The 16,500-nt window shown below is 43.0% G+C and overlaps 2 protein-coding genes across 2 annotated transcripts in view; one reads left to right on the top strand and one right to left on the bottom strand.

The window, feature by feature from the left end:
* macrod2 (mono-ADP ribosylhydrolase 2) overlaps window positions 1-16,500 on the top strand; it is a 413,397-nt gene that overhangs the window by 64,730 nt on the left and 332,167 nt on the right. The gene's annotated exons all lie outside the window — the stretch shown is intronic.
* Window positions 6,050-15,291, bottom strand: flrt3 (fibronectin leucine rich transmembrane 3). The gene is made up of 3 exons (XM_085297272.1): window positions 15,004-15,291; window positions 9,298-10,018; window positions 6,050-8,320 (listed from the first exon to the last, which is right to left on the bottom strand). The coding sequence occupies exon 3, from the start codon at window positions 8,276-8,278 to the stop codon at window positions 6,326-6,328; it is 1,953 nt and encodes a 650-aa protein (XP_085153398.1). The 5' UTR covers window positions 8,279-8,320; window positions 9,298-10,018; window positions 15,004-15,291; the 3' UTR covers window positions 6,050-6,325.

Raw genomic sequence — 16,500 nt, 5'->3', positions numbered from 1 at the left:
CGCACCACAGTTACAGCAGCTTTTAATTAATCCCACCACCCTCCCTTGTCCGTTTGTGCCATTCTCCCCCAAACTTTTCACGACTTAACTTTTTTCCTCTGTGTTCGACGGTGTGAGTGTGTGTGTGAGTGTGTGTGTGTGTGTGTGTGTGTTTGGGTGTTGCGGTGGGGGGCATTTCTCTAACTTCAGTCTGTCAGCCCACTGCAGCGTTCTGTGCACAACTCGTGTAGTTACAGAATGACAGCGCTGTCACTTTTCCACACTTCTGAAAGTAGAAGATAGCCTGCTAGCTGCATTCATGCTTAAACCCTTCAGTGTCAACTCCACCGATTCTGCCTCTGAAAGTTTGTACACTTTCTGAACCCTAGGAGACCAAGTCCACATGTAAAGTTAATAACCCTTTATGGTGTTTGGCCTACACGAGGTCAGGGATGTTGGCCCTCTGCTGCGCCGCAGTGAGTCATGCTGTTCTGCTCGAGGACTGTAAAGAAATGATACCTTGAAGTGTCTGTGTTGTCTTCCTGGTCCCCCTATGAATTGTGACAAGTTGTATTTACAATCCTAAAAGGTGCTGACACTGCTGAATTCCCCGCCTCTTGGAGAAATACCAAAACACTGGTACCCTTTAGCAAATTTGTGCGCGCTGGCTGTCATTGAGGTGTGAAGGGGCTGCTGTCTCGGTGAATGCGGGGCAAGCTAGACCTCTCTGGAGAGATGGACTGAGTTCTCGCCTGAAGGTCATCTTAATAGAACAAATTCGGGCACACGTGTGGGAGAACTGAAGCCTGCAAGCATGAGATAGATATGTGTCGGCCTTCTTGTTACATCCATGTTAAATAGATGTGGTGGAGGCAGCGCTGTTTGATGGTCAGCATTGAAATGTTTCCTGTCACTGCGGATGAGCTCATTATTTTTGTTCGCTGCCTTTCTTGCGTTCCCCTTCCTGAAAGCCAAAGTGAATAAGACAGCTGCAGACGAACACTGCAGATGCAAACTTGGCCCTGCTATTCAGTATGACTTGGCTGTAGCGAGCATTAGGTTCGTAAAGTGGGCTAAACTTGCATGCGATTAGGCTGTCAACATCTGAAAATAATGAGCTGCAGACAGAGCCACATTGGCATGCAAATACTGTACTGACATTCAAAGCTGGCTTAACATGAATGAGAGACGGGAATGAATCGAAGAGGAACTTTTGCCTCCCACTGCAGAGCTGCAGACCTGCTGGGTGAAATGGACAAGCTGGACTCTCAGAACCTTTCAGAATGAAATAATTATTCCCCTGCATCAGACTTTGTGGACAAATGAGACCGAGGGTCGATTAAGTTCTAAGGGAGACGTGGTGTTGATCTCATAAAGGGCAGCAGGAGATGTATGGCTACTTACAAGATCATTTAAACCACTTAATGGAGGACAGGAATTAATGGCTGCCATAGAGCCGAGTCAATTATATGGATATTTTCATAACATATTGTGTATAATTTATAGTGTAATGGCATCAACACCAATCAGCCCCTCTGCTTTTGTTTTGGTTATAGCCTGTTTTAAATGAGTTTATTGACTTTGTATTTTTGGCCGTACAATAAGTTGCCGTCTTCAAACAGTGATATAAAAGCAGTGTCATTGTCTGCTATTGTGGGGTGGCGCAATCTTGATGGCAGTGCTTCTTGTTAATTTGTATTAATGTCAGATAATTTAGAGTTACGATGGATATATGTGCACGCCTTGTGCTCTCAGGCAAAAAATTGGATTCATTAAGAAGACGGAGGAGCTGGTTAAGTTTTTTGGCCTTGTGGTTTCAGGTCACTGAGTAATGTGAAGAGATGGAGAGGGTCCCGGCCTGAAGGCTGGGGGAAGCTGGTCAGAGACAGAGGGGAGAGGACAACACCCCCGCATAGGACCGCATCACTCACACTGACACATCTCACACCACAGACACTTTTACTGCTGGACCAGATTGTGTGTCTGTGCGCGTGCGTGTGTGTTACTGAGAAGGGTGCTGATGACTTTAGGTTAGCTTTGCCTGCATGTTAGTCTGTTTTAATTACATGTGTGAACAGTGCGCACTGGTTCACATGAGCGCACAAGCAACGCTACAGAAACTACTAAAATATTCATAATAACATATATAGACAAGAGCGTGCTCACACATGCAAGCCTTCACGTGAGCCTCTCGCTTACAAATGCAATCATGAATGAGCGATGAAGATGGCTCAAAAAAGTAAAAAAACATACTGAACCCTTTTAAGACTCTGGTCTTGTTTTGTTCATTGGAGAGTGCACAGGAATCCTCAAATGATGGAAAAAAGTTTTACAATTGCTGGGAAAAGGGGAACATTTGAACGATGTAAGAAAAGCGCTAAATTTCGACCTGATTTATGCGTATGAATCGTACACGTGGATAAAATTTAAAAAGCAAGTCCTTGATATTCCCTTTTTCCATGTTCTTCTAATCCACATACCAAATGAGCAAACATAGCACATGCAAATTTTACACACTGGCACAAGTTCAAATTTATGGGGAGACCCTGAGGCCTTGGTTTGGTTTCAGCATAGCTCGCTATTAGGAAACCATTAAATTATGGATCTGTATGATGTGCAAAGTGTATCGAACAGGAAGCAAGGGACGGGGTACCACAAGCTCCCCTTTTTATTTTTCACAAGTTTTACTTTTTCGGTGGTTTACATGCAAAAGGGTTTTTAGTCCTGGGCTGAATATTAATTTTTTATCATTTCATTACATTCAGGTTTCTGTTGGTTTATGTTGCCTGTAGTCAATCAATTACTCCCATTTTGTAGTTAATTAAGGTGCCCCAGCCTAGCATGCCTTATCAAGATGATAAAGCATCTCAGAAAAAAAACTTTTTTTAAGCCATTAGATAAAGATCTGATCTATTTCCTTAGTATATTTTTCCATAATTTCTAGGATCCCTGCTAAAAACGTCCTGTAATCAGTTCCAGAGTGTCTTTCCTGAGCAGGATGTCTGTGGACAGGTTGCCTGTCGCACTTCCTTGTGATTGGCTGTGTTTTGCGGACACTGACACATATTGGATTTTTCATCTCTCGAGATCTTTGAACTGTGCCTGACCTGACCTCACTGACCTCTAATCAGTCATAAGGTTACACGGCCTGTACTTTTTTTGATCCTAATAATGGCGACGATGGAGAAAAAACAGCTACAGGCAACGGTGAGGTCATCCAGGGGTGGTTTGATGGGAGCATCTATAGGAATGCAAATGTGACCGGCTGCCTGACCAGTACATTACAATAGGAATAACAGCAGCCTAGGGCAGACAGTGCAGCTGCCCCCATTAGTTTTAATCGCTGGGTTACATAAAAGACAAACATAATTAAGCTTTGGGTGTGTCACACAGGAGACAAATGTATGGGGCACCTTGTGTTGTTTAGCAGAGAGTTCTCTGACCTCAGCGAGCACTTGAGTGTGATTAAGGAATTGTTTAAAGGCAGAGATCAGTCAGGGGTCATGAGTGATAAGTGAGGTCACACGAGGTTGTCAGCAGTCTGGTTCATCAATTTTGTCTCATACTTGGATCAGCCGAAATGCACAAAGCAGCTCTGTTATGTATTATTTGCAGTGAAAGCCACAACAATAGCCTGAAACCCCCCCCAATCCCCCTTTTAGATAAACTGTAATTTATCACATAGCTGCGTGAATTTGTGAGAGTGGCCTGCAGCTTCAAAGCGATCATCTCACTTCAGTCACTACAAACTAATTTAATTTATTTAATCCAAGAGCTAAGATTGCTGCATCAGTTAAGGATTTGCACTGCGCTCATAGTCTTAGCGGCTCAAAAATAACACCTGAAGTGTTTTGAGAGGTTCTTGCAAGTGCTCCACATTTGGACACTCTGCTCAAGCACGAGTGATTTTCCATTTCTCAAAAAGTTTTTGAGCCACCCAAGTTATCAGTGAGAAGCTGATGGCTGTGAAGCTAGTCGAGATCCTTGCTTAAATATTTTGAGTCGTGCTCGATAAGAGAAATAAGAAAACGTATTCTTGGTTGCTTTAAAGGCAGATGGAGGCACATTATTTTTAATGTTTTAGCTGTCTTACCCTCAAATTCCTAATTCAAATGTGACAAAACTGCGACTGATCAAAGAACAAAAAAAACTATAGACGGCAGACGCATGACAGCTGTGACTATTCAGTGTACTAAAATTGAACCGTGTTTATTTTAATTTGCAGTTAATGTCATATTTTTAGCATACGGGGCAGGCTTACCGTATACTTAAGGTTTAGATCACTTCTGCAGCTTTTAGTGGCTTCCTTAGCTGTAATTAAAGCTTTCACAGTGTTAAGAGCTTGTGGGTGTGTACATTTTTTTTATTTGAACTGAATACTTTAAAACTAGTATAATCTAGATAATATGTTGTATTTTAATAGTGGGCTTACGTGTGATTTTATTGCTTTTGCATGCATAGTTTTTCATGGGAGGAGCTGCAGCCATGTCAGTAATTGTGCTGAGCACCCGAGCTGTGTATATATATTTCTGCTGTGTCCTCTGCAGAAACAGGTCTGCTTGTACCACCCTCCATATGGTGGCTTGTTATTAGTTTTCAGTTGCCCTGGTGCCAGGGAGGTTCATCTAACCCTAGAGTCCAGCGTCTGCATAGCCCAATTTCTACTCCACTGCGATATTTCTCTTTCTGGCCAATCGAATAAGTCACACATGACTTAACTGCACGAAAGAACAACAGCAGCCTCAAGCAGATGTTGCTCTGTACACTGCCCGTGGAGTGGAAAAGTGATTTCAAGAATACTATCCGAGTTTCTGTTTAAGGGCTCAGCATGTCTCTGAAGGGGAGATGCGGCTGTGAGCGAGAGCCTCAGAGTAGTGATCTTGATGAAGGATAAAAAATACAGCATGTTTTTCATCCATAAAGCATTTTTCAGATTTTGTGCCTACTCTGTAATTTGAGACATAAATCAATAAAACAGGTCCCGTGTAGCCTTCTTTGTTACCTAACTGCACTTAGATTGAGCTCTCTTGAGTGCAAAAGATAAATCAGAAATTTAATCAACGCCTTGTGCGATGGTAATAATTAAACAGAATAAAAGAAATATTATTCTTAAATGGTGTTTGTTGTACTTAAGAAGTAGGTAAGGAGGAGCAATGATATTTTTTTCACTTTTATTCTGTAATATGACCAATATTTTTCATATTCAAGTGTGTATGAAAAAAAGTCACTGGTTTCTTAAAAAGCTAAATACAATAAGCATTGGATCAAGGCACATACAAGACTGGCCAAAGGGCATACAATGCACTTTGGTTTTCAATTGTAAATAACAGTTGACTTCAAATTGTGGCAACATAAATGTGTTCATTTGAAAGAAAAAAATACTACAAAATAATACTCATAACAAGAAAGAGCTGCTGACACGGTGTAATTCTAATAAAAGCCAGCATGTTTTGTGTTTTTGGCCTGGTGACTACAATGACGTATGGTACACGGTACTGAAGAATGCCGCCATTGTCATTTAGCCATTGTTGGCTTGTACAAATAGAGATAGTGGGGGTCCTCTGTGTCAGCCTGTCCTGTCTACTTGTTTCGAGGAGCAGAGGGCTCCTTTAGGTCAGTGTGCTTTATCTGCCCTGTGCTGTGGCCTACAATCCTATCAGAGACATTTTAACCCTGCTTGGGTTGCTTTGCTGTATTTCTTCTTCCTGCAAACAGAACAAAATAACACACCGAACAAAGAGAAAAAAAAAGCATGACACCTCATCTTTAGTTTCCGTACTCCACACCTGGTGAATACTGGAGTAAGATTCTTGGTCCATAATAAATGGAGACAGCTACTGACTGCTCATTGTTTTAGATGGCAACATGCCTGCTTTGTATATTAGTTGATCAGCTGTGCCTTAGTTTACGTCATGTCATTTTTTTGCCTTTTTGTTTTTCTGACAGCCACAAAGTTAAAAGAATGACCTGTGCTTATACTACAAGGTTTTCTAAAGTCTGATTGTTCAACACAGCAATGAAAACCCACTTTCACAGTTGACAAGTCATCATATCTTAGTAGAACACAGAGTTTCTTTTGTTGGTCGATAACCTTAAGCAAAGGAAATACAGTACAAATTACTACAAATCCCTAAAATATAGAATTGCAGTTGGTTACCATACCCACTGATGGTTCAGTGATGGCCCGCAACTGGAACGTTCTCCATCTCCATAAAATGTCCTTAAATATAAATTATATGGCAAATGTACAGAACATTGCTTCCTTAGTCTTATAGATCCAGTGTTTTGTAAAAGTCTTGCCACTCTGTTTGAGTCAAGCACACCTCATGAATGTCCGTATGCAATATCATGAATGGGAATGGTCTGAATCTGGTATTCCACTGTCTCTGTAGCTCCTGTTGTTAATACTGTTGTCATTATGTGGACTTTTGTATAAACTCAGGCCATTAGGTGGGAAAATTGTGTGTATCACAAATTCCTCCTTGGACACAGGCAGGTGATTTATAGGTATCATCTGAAAAGAAGTTTCTCGTATTTCTAGGATGGAGTTGTCCTTTTTAGTGCCAGCCTCAGCATAGTCATCCTTTCTCCGACGGCCTTTGTTATAGGTGCAGTTCCTGGAAAAAAGTGAACCATTCCTATGGACGTACCAACACACCAGCGCCAACATGATTATTGCCAAAAGAGCCACAGCCCCTCCAATGATAGCAGCCAAAGGCAGACTGGAATTTTTGTAAGGCTCCTTCTCCTGTTCTCTGTTTAAAGTTGTAGTCGGGTGGTATGACTTGTGAGAGCCAGTCTCTGTCTCGATGCAAACGGGGGTCTCGTCAGACAGGTAACTGTTGCTGGTCTCCATGGGAACCATGCATATTCTATAGGAAGACTCTGGCTCCAGCGCCGTGAGCAGATACTCTGTTCTCTCCCCCTGCACGATGGTTTCAGTAATAGAGCCAAAGGCAGGGCTGTGCCCCAGCTTTAGCCAGCTGAGCCGCAGGGCAGTCATGGGTTGCGACACCCTCCATGATATGTGTATGGTATCTGCACCACTTGACTTCACACTGATGGTGATGATCTTTCTGCCTGAAGAGGTGGTAGTGCTGTGGTAATTTTTACTGATGTCAGGCCCTTTTATTATAGGCCTCCTAGTCACAAACACGGGCCACTGGGGCTGTGATGGGCGTAGAGTGTTGGAGACTGTGCTCGTCTCGTATGTGGAGAAGAGCTCTGAATCTGTGCAGTCAAACATATCTGTAGTTAGGTCTTTAATTGCCATCCCTTTGACCTTATCAGGACCCTGGCACATGAAACCCCGTACGTTCACCTTAGATGGCAATGACCGCAACCAGTCACGCACCCATTTCATCTTGCAGGTGCATTGCCAGGGGTTGTTGCGCAGCAGGAGCTGTGTGAGATTGTCCAGATCTTCAAATACGCCCTGTGGGAGGCTGCTCAGGTTGTTAAGAGAAAGGTCCAGGCGATACAGCTGTCTAAGGAAGGCAAAAGCCCCAGGTGGAACCCGATTAATATGATTTTCTTGTAGCTGCAGCTTCTCCAAACAAGTGCCTGGCAGATTGGCTGGCGGCATAGTGAGGGAATTCCTCACCAGCGAAAGCTCAGTCAAGTTGATCAAGTTGATGAAAGCCATCTCACCAATCCCACGGTTGTTGAGCAGGTTACCATCCAGGATTAGTCGCTTCAGGTTGATGAGATCTTGCAGCGATTGCTCTGAGATGGTGGAGATGCGGTTGTCGTCAAAGCGTAGCTCCTCAATGCTCATAGGCAGGCCTGAAGGGATGGTGCTAAGGTGGTTTCTGGAAAGAAAAAGCAGCCGGAGATGATTACTGTCCCTGAAGGCCCCCTCCTCTATGCTGACTGCTGATACAGAGTTATCATCCAGGTGCAGTTCTTCGATGTAGGGAATTTGAGCTAAAGAGGCATGGGTAATCATCCGAATGTTGTTCTCCTGAAGGTGGAGCTCTTTTAGCCCAAGGGGAAGGTTAGTAGGAAACTCATCCAGATTATTGCCGTACAGGTAGATCTTCTCCACCTTTATGAGCCTTCGAAGCTCTGAGGGAATGCCCGAACTCTTAATGCGATTGTTTTGCAGAAACAGCACTGTAGCGTCCTGGGGTATACCAGTAGGGATGGAAGTCAGGCCACGGTCATTACAGTAGATAAAGGTCCCATCGCAGCGGCAACTTGAGGGACATGAGGCAGAGGTCACCAAGGGGTTAGCAAGACCCAGCAGCAGCCCGATCCTGATGAGGAAGAGGATGAAGGACTTGCACTGACGCACCATCTTGAGGGTGTGTTGCCTGGCAGTCTAATCACTCAAGAGCCCCTGGGGAGAATACACAAGTGTACATTTAATGCACAATGCCTTGAAAGCGCAGCCAAATTCCTGTTTTCAGAATTGCTGGGTGTTTGAAAAGCTGCCTGCAGCACTGGCTCAATTAAATATGTGCTGAAAGAATCATTTGAATCCCTAATATTTAATTTATATGATTTGTTTATCAGGATTATCACACAGTGAAAATGTATCTTTTGTTTCACAATATACTCATTACATAAATATTCTAATCTTTGTGTAACTTTACATCTTTACTACCCTGCATTCCAAATAGTTAAATGATGCTTTGTCTTAAATAAAAAATGTTGCACCTTTGCACCTCTGTGAATTAAAACTGAGTGCATCGACTTTTTCCCCACGACTTCTGAAATGTAATGCATTCCCAAGCTTTACACATTTCTCAATCTGAAGCCTCTCTCTCATTGCCACAGATCACAGGGGTGAAAAAAGTCAGGCTGTCTCAATGAACTGTCGTGAACCTGGCATACCTTAAATGCTGACAGATTAATACCAATGTCCTTAGTCTCTTGAATAAGGCTTGATTGTAAATGTTTAACATATTAAATTTTTAGATTTAAGAAGTTATTTTTCAAATAAGGTTTTCTAAAGTCACAAGAATTTTGCACAGCAGTGTGTTAATGATTTTTGCTGTAAGTGTGTATGGCATGTTAAAAATGCTAAAAAAAAGAAGACAGCGACTGTTACATTATTATAGTAAATATATATATTATATTTAAGGGTTGTGGACTTCAAACAGACAGCCTTGACATCAACAAAATGGCAAAAGCAGAAAGCATCTGTCTCTTTTTTCGTCAGCTATGTGTACGTTGCCCTTTACTTTAGGTACTACTGAATTATTTCTTTCATTATGCATTCCTGCCATGACCTCTCTTCCTGTACATCTAATTAGAAAATGCTGATCTGGTGAGTGAAGTGGAAAGAAGCAAAGCCTTCTGTATTTGTCATACCTGATTTATACGATGTGGTAAATCCTTTCCAGCCACCTAAAAATCCAATCAAGATTTCCTCTTGAATTTGCTCTTATCCTTTCTCAAAGGAAAAAGTTTGTCCAAGGGGTTTCTTGTGATATCCTGACCTGGTCAGTGTTTGCTGAGCTGATCCTTGTTTGGACGATGACCTCCTCTGTGTGGGCAGAGGCTCATGCCTTCAATGAATTTACCATGGCAGATAAGCCTGTACAAAAAGCATCCCCTGCCACTGACAAAGCATGTACTCTCAGGTAATATTGAAAATCCTAACGATTGCTGCAGCTGTCAAGCTTAACAGCCATAACCGCAAATTAGATTTTTGGGGTGTTGTATTGTTATCCGTTTGTTGTACGTGGCGGACTTTTGCAAAGGCTCCTGTCTGCAATCACGGCCGGCAGGCATGATGAGTTCACACAAAGCTGGTCTGAGCCATGCCAATCCCCTCTGCCACAGGCTCAATCCAGGCCTGTTCACTTGTGTACTCCAAGTCTTCAGGTAACCCAGAATCCTCTGCTCCCTTGTTGAGCCTGTATACACATTAATCCAGGGCTCTGGTCCTTTTTCCTGAAGCAGATAACCAGTGTTCTCCTCTCCACTAAGGAGAGAAACAAGGCAAGTTGCTTATCCTTCTGGGCACAGCCTCTCTCACGTATCTGCAGCTTGAGTCATGCTGTGCACTCCTCACACCTGGGATGATGCTCTGAAAAATAACCAAAGAGCAATGCATTCAGTTTTTAAATGATCAGGTTTCATTGACTTCACCTTGTAAAATTGCAAAAAAATGTAATTGCATTTAGAGATGTTTGATCATGGCTTCTGCCCGGCCTTATATTGTGACTTTGTATTTAGAAGAACCCTCTAATGCAATACTAAAAATACGCCTGTTGACCTTTTACAGTGAGCCACTCCAACAGACCACATTTCTTTTCTATCCCGCTACAAGAACGTCCGTGGATAAAACGCCAGCACTGATTCAAACCCCACAGCTCAACAATGGCTACGGGTGGAGCTCCTTCCTTACTTCAGTACGTGTTTTAAAAAATAGAGCAGATCCTGTGATTTAAAAAAAACTAAACTAAAAAAAACGGTTTAGAAAGTCCAGATATTAGAGGTGGAAGAAGAAACGATCCAGTCGGCGCCTGCTGAATTACTCACATTGTTAAAAAGCTTTCATGACAAATGAAGGCTGTTCGAATTTCCTAAGAAGAGGATGTCTGGTGCGTCCATCCCTGTCAATCCCAGCACCTCTCTGTGACCTCTTACCTCCACCCCATCCTCTCTTTACATTCTGTGAACGCTCCTTCTGTTTGTAAAAATAGAATTTCCTTTGCCAAGGAAAATGTTATGGTTCCCTTTTACAACACAATAGCTTTGTGTCCTAAGCATCCATGTGACCTGTTTGCTGCCTCTATGCTGTAAAACATGTAAAGGTAAATTAGGAACAAGAGGCCCAGCCATTTAACAGTTGTAACCCATGACAAGGAGAAGATTAGGGAATTGAGAGGCTTGTAACTCGATTACAACTCCTGAGATGCTGTCTCATAATAACGCCCCCCTTCCTTCTGTTCCATCTAAACACGGGTGCTCGGTCCAGTATTACATTAGTAGTAGATTAGAGTCTGGGGAAGAGAAAAAAAAGCACCAGATGTGACCTCTACTAACTTGTAGACTAAAGGAGTCTGATGAGGGGGAAAAAAAGATTACATTTAGTAATGGAGTTCTTTAGAAAATGGTGGGATGATAGAGGAATATGTGCTGTCTGTCTGGTGGAATGAACTTTATGTGCAGCACTTAGTCAGGCTATTTCAATTTTAAATAGCCTCTTTCACCTAAAAGTTCTTCTTTCCCTAAATGTGTGCCGTCTTGATTTGAATACTGGAAATGTTGGCATTAGGTAAAAGAAAAAAACGTGCCTCTACGTTTCTGCCGAAGGAAGAGCTGTACTCCAAAATAATAGACTTTTGGGGTTTGAGAAAGGGTGATTGTCACAAAAATGATATGGCACAACATTTCCTTTCTTTAGCCAGAAAAACCCTAGCATAATAGAATGTAGCTCAGTGTCCAGTATAGGAGATGATGAGATGTGGGTATTCATTAAGAACATGTGGTAGAATAATCTGTCGGCCTCGGTGTGCTCTGTTATATCATGTGTGTGATTTATCAGAAGTGTGCTTTGAACATAGCACATCATGCTTATTTTACAAGAAAAACAGTCAGGCCTAGACGCTTGATGGTCTCCCCCACCACCCCCACCCAACCCCAATTTTTTTCCATGCTCTTCGGATTTCAGGAGAGTGGCCCCCTCTCCATTGTTCGCTACAAGGCAAGCATGTGGACCGTGTAGCCTCACAAAGGGGGGGGGGGGTCTAAGGTTTTTGGAACTTTTATTCAGACAATTTACGAAATGCCTTAACTTAAAACAGTGCATTATGCAAACCTCCTGTGTTCCCATTTACAAATGCACGCCCAGCCAAATGTATGCAGTTGCGCGCACGCAGTGCTTTGTTTCCCGTGCACACAATCATTTTGAGAGCAATAAACGGTGGGTTCAACGTTTTTAGTGATGGATGTCTTTCTCCATCGTTCTAATAAGCTCCGCTGGCAGGACAAGGGATTTCTCCAGCAGTCAGAGTGGATTCTGCTTCATTTAATCCGAACTGGCAAAGTTAAATTGAGCATCCTAGTAAAATTGCATGTTGGTGTACAGCAAGTTACCTTTCAGTGAAGAGCGTGGGAGGCTCGCACAAAGCTGGACACCGATAGCCATTGTGAGCTGAACACGCATAAATGCACATTAAGCTGCAATAACAGAGCCCAAGACTCTGTGCCCTGTAGGCATACACTGCACAAGAAAGGCTTTGGTAGAAAAAAATTCATATAGGAACAATTTCATGCCTGTCAAAAGTATTGCAGATTATAATGACTTTTAGTTCAGTAAAATACAGAATAATATTACATGGGCTGCATTGGTGGGGGTGAAGCTCAAGAAGTAGTAATGGCTGGCTGCTAAATTATTCATAAGCCCTGAAATTAATTTTGAAACCACGGTAGAGCCTTCCATTGGGAAATCATTGTTGTTTGTATCTGCTGTTGATCTTTCATTCTAATTCATAATTTAGAATTATGATAGATTGCACAGTACAGTCATTGTGGGCTATGTTTTGCTCAGATTCGCTCTCTAAGCTGTGTGCCTGCAACATCAGCTGGCACAGCGATAGCACTTAAGGAAACAGTCAAGGTGGACAAAGATTGTTTGGGGCTGTATCAAAATAAACGGACCCCTTTAAGCTGATTTTAAAGCAAAATGAATAGTTTTCCCTGCTTTTAACAGAGGTGAGATTTTGTCAGTGGGAACGCTTGCACGAAGCATTGATTAACAATTTAGGAGATTGTATGTCAAGACACCTGGCAGCGGCCTACTGTGTGCCGCTGAGACACAACAGAACATTCATGGTCACATCTGAATGCACAGGGACACAGAACACGTTTCAGCCAAATAGAAAATGGGTAGAAATCTCTTCGTTTAACGGATTTGGTATGTGGCCTCCTGGTGTTGTCTTTAGATGGGCTGAACAGATGATACTTTTGCTGGACCATTAAGAGCATATATAGGCCCGGGACAGACGGGGGTCCCTCTTTTGTAATAGCCTGAAAGGAAAGATCTGTAGCAGCGGCAATTGTTTTTCTCCACATGGGGGTGGTAGGCACTGCAAGATAAAAATGTGTGCGAATCTGTGTGTGTGTGTGTCTGTATGCGACAAGCAAACGCAGAATATTCATGTTAAGCTCCAGGAGCCTATCTCGGCACAGGCCAGACAACCACCCAAAATAGGGGGGATTTGTTCAGCCTCCCTACTGGCCCTACTACAGCTTGTTCTGAGTCATATGGCTAAGTTTCCCCCCCCCCCCCCCCTGCAGCATTTAGGCCTTGAAGCCCTGTTTACGCTTTTACTTTCAGTAACCAGTATGAAATGATGTGTCTCTTGCAGTTTAGGATTGATCATAAAAGATGCTGCCGAGTGGATAGATAAATTATGAAAAGAAGTGGATTAGGCCTCCTCAGAGCACGGTGGTGAATCAGAAATATGCCTTGGTGGTAAAGAAAGACACCCCCCTCCCCCTTTCCCCACCCCCAAACCAATTTCACTTTTTTTTAATGCTTTGATTTTTTTCAATCATGGTGACCTGGTTAGTTGTCGAATTCCCTCTCACAACAACTGACTGGGGACTTTTGCCTCGGGCAGCTATCAGTGAAGACAATTGGCTCTGTTCTCACAAGTCTGCCACGTTTTAAAAGGCTATTTATTTTTACTGTCTGTCAAACACACCGAAAAACAATGAGCTACTATTTGCATTGCATGACAAGTCGGGTCAAGTTTGGATCCACTGCCGGTGATGTGCGGAAATTAGGCTCCAGCCTACACACACATACACGTATACACATATGTTGTTCAAAGCCTGGATGAACTTATCGTCTCACGAAGATAAAAAGCTGTGTTAAATTGGATTAACCACTGTCCTTGTCCTGGTGCTGCTGCTAAGAAGGCGTCCACTTTTATTGTATTGCTGGGATGGTGATCAGTTTGCATGCACAGAGACGAACACGGCGTTTCGTTAACGTGACAGACTGATCGAGTGAAGCTATCGCTGACTGTAAAGGCGCTTTTATTTCTTGATGCTTTAATAACACGGCTGTCACGGAGTCGCAGAGAGCTGCAGCTGCAGCGAAATGCCACACGTTTCTTTTAAATACTCGTTAATGTAACATAATGTGCTTTGAGTGAGCTGCTGATTATAAGCGAATTGATGAAACTTAAGTGGATTTAACTTTGTGCATTTGAAGGGCTTCTACTTTTTTTTGACTACGCCCGTGCAGCAGGGAAAAGCTCTCACTGCCTATGATTATTATTGTTATTATTTTAGTAGCAGAGGAGGGTGGCGATGGGGCGTCCAAACCTGGGGTTGAGTTTACAGTTGCACAGCAGCCTAAAAATTTCACTCCCTAGTAGGTTGCATCAATAGTAGCGGGTCCGATCCAAGTCGTCTAGACTGTGATTGTGCAGACGCTTTCAGTGGAGTTGTTTTTTTTTTTCAGCTGCCTCTCCGTGTCTAAATCCGCGGGATCTGCGCTGCAATTCCAGCAGCACGCCGGGGTGTCTTCTCGCGCTGCGACACTGAGGCAGAAACAGACAGGAGAAGCAGACCGGGTGTTTGCTCTCAGAGACACACGCTGGAAAAAATAGAGGGACGCAGTACCCGATAGCAGCAAGTTGTTGGCACCAAGAGGGGGGGTTGAGACGAAGAGAAGAATGATTTCTGTCTGATTTCTATCTGCCAACCTGGGAAGAGTGTCTACGCTCAGTGTGTGCGTGCGCGCGCGTATGAGTGCCTAATTTGGATATTTTAGAAGAAAAGAAAGTGCACTTGAGATTTTTTTAAATAAAGATCGCCCTGAGACAATCACCTCTAAGAAACGCAGTATCTCTCGCCTGAGCCGAGTGTTAGAAATAAGGAGGGAAAGAGGGCAACTAATTAGATACAAGCAACTCCTGAGGATTCCGCATTACTTTCAATTCCTTCTGCCAGAAAGAAGATCCAAAAAAGATGAAAAGGATGCATTCCCAACAGGACTGTACCATCAAAAAATAAAAACCCAAAACAAAAAAAAAGCAACTCCGCACTTACCTCAACTTAATCAACCAAAAATGGAAAGTAACAGGTATCCTCTTATATTTAGCTTCACAGCGTGAAAAATAATAATCCAATCCACGCTTAAATTCAGATCCCGAAAAATACAAATAAAAAAAAATATAATTAAAAAAAGTCCACACTCCCTCACAAGGCTAGAGCTATTCGGAGTTTATCAGAAGCGCCACTGCTATGTTTACTGGTGACCCCATCACACGCATACACAATCTGCTGGCTGTGCGAGGACATAGGTGCACGGATAGATCTCAATACAAATGTGGAGTTGTGTTTGCCTCTAGCTTTGCTTCAATAGAGCACTGATGTCATATGGAGGCGGGGTCTCTCTCTCCCCCTCTCTCTCTCCCTCTCTCTCTCTCTTTTGGAGATGCACGATGCAGTGTTGTTTGGATACACTAGAGGGAGTGGAGGAAAGGGGAAAGCCACTCACATCCTTGTTAGATGTGTGCACTTAAGATGAGCGAGTAGTCACTGGTTGGAAAGCGATGCTGGCTGGCATCAAAAGACAAAGAGGTGGGAAAAAAACTGGAGATGTACAGTATGTGTGTGCATGCTGGTGGAAATGAGATACGCCCTAAGCACTTTGGCGGCAGTGGTTTGCTTAAGGAAGAGATATCGGCAGCTGTTATTATCATTGGGTGTTCGTTTCAGATGTGCCAGGATAGTTGATGATCAGTTTGGGTCGGATGTCAGATGTCATCATTTTTCAGTTTCTTTTTCTTCTTTTCTAAAGTAAAGAAATCCAGCATTTCAAATGCATGACCTGCTTCATGCAACAAGAGTAGGATTATATCTTTAAAACAAAAGTTGACAGGTAATGAATATTGGATGATGTTGTCGCAGTGAGCCAGAATAATTCATCACAAGAATTTAGGGCCGTGTTGCTAATTCCTAATATGTGGTTGACTCTGTTTGTGTGGCTAAGCACTAATAGAGGATCTGTAAGAGTGTGTCTGTGTGTTTATACATGAATGAGGTGTCGGTTGCTCAGAGATACCTGAACTGTTTCTTGCCGCTCGTGCCTTCTCTTTAACCCTGTTCGGTTTCATAGTTAAACGAGGCCAAACAGTTGGTTTGCTTCCTTCTGGGTCCCGAGCATCAGTGACTCATCCTGTTAGTCAAAGGACTGTACAGAAGAGTTGACCCAACCAACACTCTGTCCTGCCCTGCGTCATCTCCAGTGTTTCCCCCTCTGGCGAACTGACATGGCAGACACCACAGCCGGGCGCATTGAGCTGTAGTGGAGCAGCTCTGTTCATCTGCTGCTGAATATCAGCTTCCTGTCAGTGGCATTGGGTCAATAATCAGATCTGCGTGATGTATGCAGCTGTCGGTGCAATGTGGAGACTCCTCTCTTGCGTGTCATTCACTCTTGCCAATACCACTTTTTGTTAATTATCTCAAGCCTATTATACTATTCAGCTCTGAGTGCCTGGATGGTCTGCATCCATTTTCAGTAAACAAACAGGTTTGTTA

The sequence above is a fragment of the Mchenga conophoros genome, linkage group LG13 (genome assembly GCF_057382185.1).
Source record: "Mchenga conophoros isolate Kocher_MC1m ecotype Shallow Benthic linkage group LG13, M_conophoros_male_GT1.1, whole genome shotgun sequence".
Classification (NCBI taxonomy): domain Eukaryota; kingdom Metazoa; phylum Chordata; class Actinopteri; order Cichliformes; family Cichlidae; genus Mchenga; species Mchenga conophoros.
The sequence above is the reverse complement of the archived record's forward strand: the minus strand, read 5'-3'. Positions and strand labels throughout refer to the sequence as shown.